The sequence below is a fragment of the Petaurus breviceps genome, unplaced genomic scaffold, assembly GCF_028583685.1.
Source record: "Petaurus breviceps papuanus isolate PSGF00001 unplaced genomic scaffold, PetGlider_PUasm1.0 174, whole genome shotgun sequence".
Classification (NCBI taxonomy): domain Eukaryota; kingdom Metazoa; phylum Chordata; class Mammalia; order Diprotodontia; family Petauridae; genus Petaurus; species Petaurus breviceps.
This window is the reverse complement of record NW_027185761.1, coordinates 41,545,757-41,550,104: the sequence shown is the minus strand read 5'-3', so window position 1 is coordinate 41,550,104 and position 4,348 is coordinate 41,545,757. Positions and strand designations below refer to the sequence as shown.

The 4,348-nt window shown below is 50.6% G+C and overlaps 1 protein-coding gene across 1 annotated transcript; it reads left to right on the top strand.

The window, feature by feature from the left end:
• Positions 1–249: 249 nt before the first annotated feature.
• Positions 250–3,564, top strand: GPR27 (G protein-coupled receptor 27). Its single transcript, XM_069084093.1, has one exon. The coding sequence runs from the start codon at positions 997–999 to the stop codon at positions 2,194–2,196; it is 1,200 nt and encodes a 399-aa protein (XP_068940194.1). The 5' UTR covers positions 250–996; the 3' UTR covers positions 2,197–3,564.
• The last annotated feature ends 784 nt before the right edge of the window (positions 3,565–4,348 follow it).

Here is a 4,348-nt window from a genome sequence, read left to right as displayed (position 1 = left end):
ATATATACTCCACACCAAAGCACAGCCCTGGGTCCTCTGGGTGGCAGGGTTACAAGCTGATGAGCCCTGGGGTGAGTCTGAGACGGGGTCGTCCTGAGGTAAGGTGGGCATCAGTCTTGGCGCCTGGGAAGCTGGCCTCAGCTGCGAGAGGAGGAGGAGGAAATAGGGAAGAGGAAGGCAGAGGCACAGCAGGGACAGGCGCTGCAGGACTGGTGGGGCAGCGGGGCGCGGCCCTGTCTCCCTCTCTGAAACTGCCGTTTGGATGCAGGAGCTCCGCAGCCGCAGCCGCAGCCGCAGCGGGAGGAGGAGGAAGAGGAGAGGAGAGGACTTAGACAGGAGGAGGAGAGGAGAGGAGAGGAGAGGAGGAGGAGGAGAGGAGGCGGCGGCAGCCGTGGCCCTCTGTACAATTCGCATCTTCGCACAAAACAGCTCGTGGGATGGCGACGGAGGTGGTGGCGCGGCTCCGGCTCCTGGAGGCGGGGAGGGGCCGGCCCTGAAACCCATAAATCCTCGGCGGGCAGCAGAAGAGATCGCACCATGGAGGACTGGCCTGGACCCAGGTGCCGGGAGGAGGCAGCCCCCGGGAGGGAGGAGGGGGTGCAGGGGAAGGAGCTGTAGGGGCCGCCCGCCCACCATCCCTCAGCATCTCTTGCTCTCCCTCTTTCGTGGGCGAGAGCCACCGAGGCCAGGGCCGGGCCCATGGCGGGGTAAGTGAAGCTACCCCAGCCGCAGCCTTGCTAGCAGAGGGAGGGGAAGGCGGAGAAGCAATAGAGGAAGGAGGAGGAAAAAGAGAAAGAGAAGGGGAAGGAAGAGGAGGGGAGGAGGAGAGAGAGGTAGAGGGAGGAGGGGGAGGGGAGGACCAGGAGAAGGAGTGAAAGAGGAAGACAAGGAGTGGGAGGAAGAAGAGGAAAAGGAGGAAGAAGAAGAAAAGAAAGAGGAGGAGGAGGAGCAGGAGGCCGCCAAGCTCCCGTTCCTCCCGGCGCTCCAGGCTCCTAGATGGCGAACGCCAGCGACCTGGCCGGAGCCAGCAGCCCGGCCCCCAGCAGCGGTGCGGGCGGCGGGGGCAGCGGCGGGGGCGGCGGGGGCGGCGGCCCAGCAGCGCTCGGCCTCAAGCTAGCCTCGCTCAGTCTCATCCTGTGCATCAGCCTAGCCGGCAATGTGCTCTTCGTGCTGCTCATCCTCCGGGACCGCCACCTGCACAGGGCGCCCTACTACCTGCTGCTCGACCTGTGCCTGGCCGACGGGCTGCGCTCGCTCGCCTGCTTCCCTGCGGTGCTGCTGTCCGTGCGCCGGGGCGCGGGCGCCGCTGGGGGGGCGCCGCCGCCCGGCGCACTCGGCTGCAAGCTGCTCGCCTTCCTAGCGGTGCTCTTTTGCTTCCACGCCGCTTTCCTGCTGCTGGGCGTGGGCGTCACCCGCTACCTGGCCATAGCCCACCACCGCTTCTATGCCAAGCGCCTGACGGGCTGGCCGTGCGCGGCGGTGGTGTGCGTGGCGTGGGTGCTGGCCTTGGCCATGGCCTTCCCGCCGGTCCTGGACGTGGGCACCTACCGCTTCGTCCGGGAGGAGGCGCAGTGCACCTTCGAGCACCGCCACGTCGGGGCCAACGATACGCTGGGCTTCATGCTCATGTTGGCCGCGGTGGTGGGCGCCACCCACCTGGTTTACCTTCGGCTGCTCTTCTTCATCTACGACCGCCGAAAGATGAAGCCCGCCCAGCTGGTGCCCGCTGTCAGTCAGAACTGGACCTTCCACGGGCCCGGAGCCACAGGCCAGGCAGCCGCCAACTGGACAGCGGGCTTCGGCAGGGGTCCCACTCCGCCTACGCTTGTGGGCATCCGCCCGGCCGGCCCGGGTCCCGGGGGGCAGGCCCGGCGCCTCCTCGTGTTGGAGGAGTTTAAGACCGAGAAGAGGCTGTGCAAGATGTTTTACATGATCACCCTTCTCTTCCTTCTCCTCTGGGGCCCCTACATCGTGGCTTGCTACCTGAGGGTCTTCATCAAGGCCGGCGCTGTACCCCAGGGCTACCTGACCACCTCGGTGTGGCTCACCTTTGCCCAGGCCGGTGTGAACCCCATCCTTTGTTTCATCTTTAACAAGGAGCTTCGAGTCTGCTTCCGAGCCCATTTCCCCTGCGGCCAGAGCCCCCAGACAACCCAGGGGACCCTTCTATGCGATTTGAAAAGCATTGGCATATAGCAGCGCCCACGCCCGCCTGCCCCTGCCCCTTCTTCACCGGCTGTTTTCTCTTCCGCCCCCCACTCCGGGAGGGGGGAAAATCAAGTCGTTTCTGCCCATTTTTCTAGGTTGTCTTCCATAAGGAGACCACAGACTGTAAATGGGGACAGAATCTACATTTAGACTGGCGAGAAGTAATTTTTGTGAATTGGTATTCGCTTTTGAATAAGGCACCTCCCCCCTACCCTTTCCTAACAGTCTTGGCTACCTTTATCTTCTGAAGTAGATTTTGATCTGGACAATAAACCCTGCGGTGTTTTGTACAGTACTGACGTCTTTGTTGTTGTTTTTTTTATAAAGCCTAAACTAATTTTATTTGTGCAAGGCCAAGACCAATTTTCTACAGAAGCTATTTTTGACAACCTCAAGTGGTATTATATTTTGAAGTGAACTAAAAGAGAATGGAACTTTTACCAATTTCACGGGTTAGATTTCTTGAGGGCCTTCTGTGAGAACCAGGCAAAGGGAACAAAATATTAAAATTCAAGTTGCCGGTTACGCAACTGCTGTTGATATTGTAGATACACCCTAGCAAACTGGGAGGGATGATATTTATTGCATTATTCCTTTGCAAATAATCACGAACTTTGTGAGAAACTGGATTTAAAATTGGAGAGTTAAAGTTTAATTCAGCAGCAGCAATGCAGTCATTTTTAAGCAGTGAACTTTACTAACTTCTTAAAGTTATAACACTTCTGGAAAATACTTGTAAAACACGACTGTTTTCTATATTAAAATGACTGTTTTCTACATAACAGACGTGACATTTCTGTACAATCATAACTTTTAAGATAGCAAAAAATGTGTTCTGATTGTGTAAAGAAAATATTGCATGTTTTTTATGTACTTGATGCAAGTTACAGGTTGGTTTATCATTGTCAAGCACAGGGTGTTATTTAAAATTGCTTTGAATATTTTTGAAAATAAAAAGCGGTTGAAATAATTTTATGGAAACAGTTTGCACATGGGATAACTTAGTTGTTTTTTTTTCCTGTCTTATACAACTATTTCCATTTGGTAAATTGGTCTTCTTTTAATAATACCAATGGATAGATAATTATGGTACATCACTTTTGAGAGACTGTTTCCTTTAAATGTTTGCCAGGTTAAGCTGTGCTGTTATACTGATGGTTATTTTAAATTAATAATGAGAACTATAGTTTTAAAGAATGCTTCTTTGTAAGACATGTAATCTTAAAATGAAATATGAAATTCTCTAAGTGCTGTCTACAATGCTCCATTTTTATTAACATAACTTCCATTTAAAAATTTATATCTGTATTTCTCACTTGCATTACACAAACGGAAATATACCAATATTTTTATCCTTGAGTGAAGTCTTTTATTAACATTAGTTTCTGGAGAAGACACTAACACTTGTTTCAGGCTAGTAATGTTAAATCAGGCCTTTAGTATATGTTGCAGCTTTTTTTGATATGATCTGTGGCACATAATTTACTGGAAATTAATGCCGGCATAGCAGGAAAGGCTTGGCATTAAGAAGCCAGGAGACCCACGTTCTAGTACTAGCTTTGACAAAAGCTTGTTGTGGGATCCAGGACAAGTCACTTCTCCTGGTGGGCCTTAGTTTCATTTTCTGGAAAATAAGGATAAAACAATGCTGCTTAAAGTCCCTTCCAGGTCTGATTTTCTATTATTTTACTATGTGTAAGACTGTCACAGGTACTAAAGAGCGTTTGAAAGTAAGTGACATTGGTCACTGTGCTGTAGGAGTTCTCCAAATAAGGACAGTTAAAAAACAACCCTCTTTCATGTAACTTTTTTCAACTCAACAACAACAAAAACATTTATAAACACCTACTATCTGCCAGATCCAGTGTAAAATCATTTACGTAGTAAATACTGAATATTTAATATTTGTCTGTATTTCACTATCTGTATATAGAAATTGGTTCATCTATAGATAAATGAAGATAGAGACAGAAAGATAGATAGATAAACAGATAGATAGAGAATGTCATTTAAGATAGGATATATAGAGCCATTCAAAATCTTTGGATCTGCTAGCTCTGACAATCAATGAACAAGCATTTACTGAATGTTGGCGATATGCCCAGAACTGACCTAAGCTTGTTGGGAGATGGACATAAAA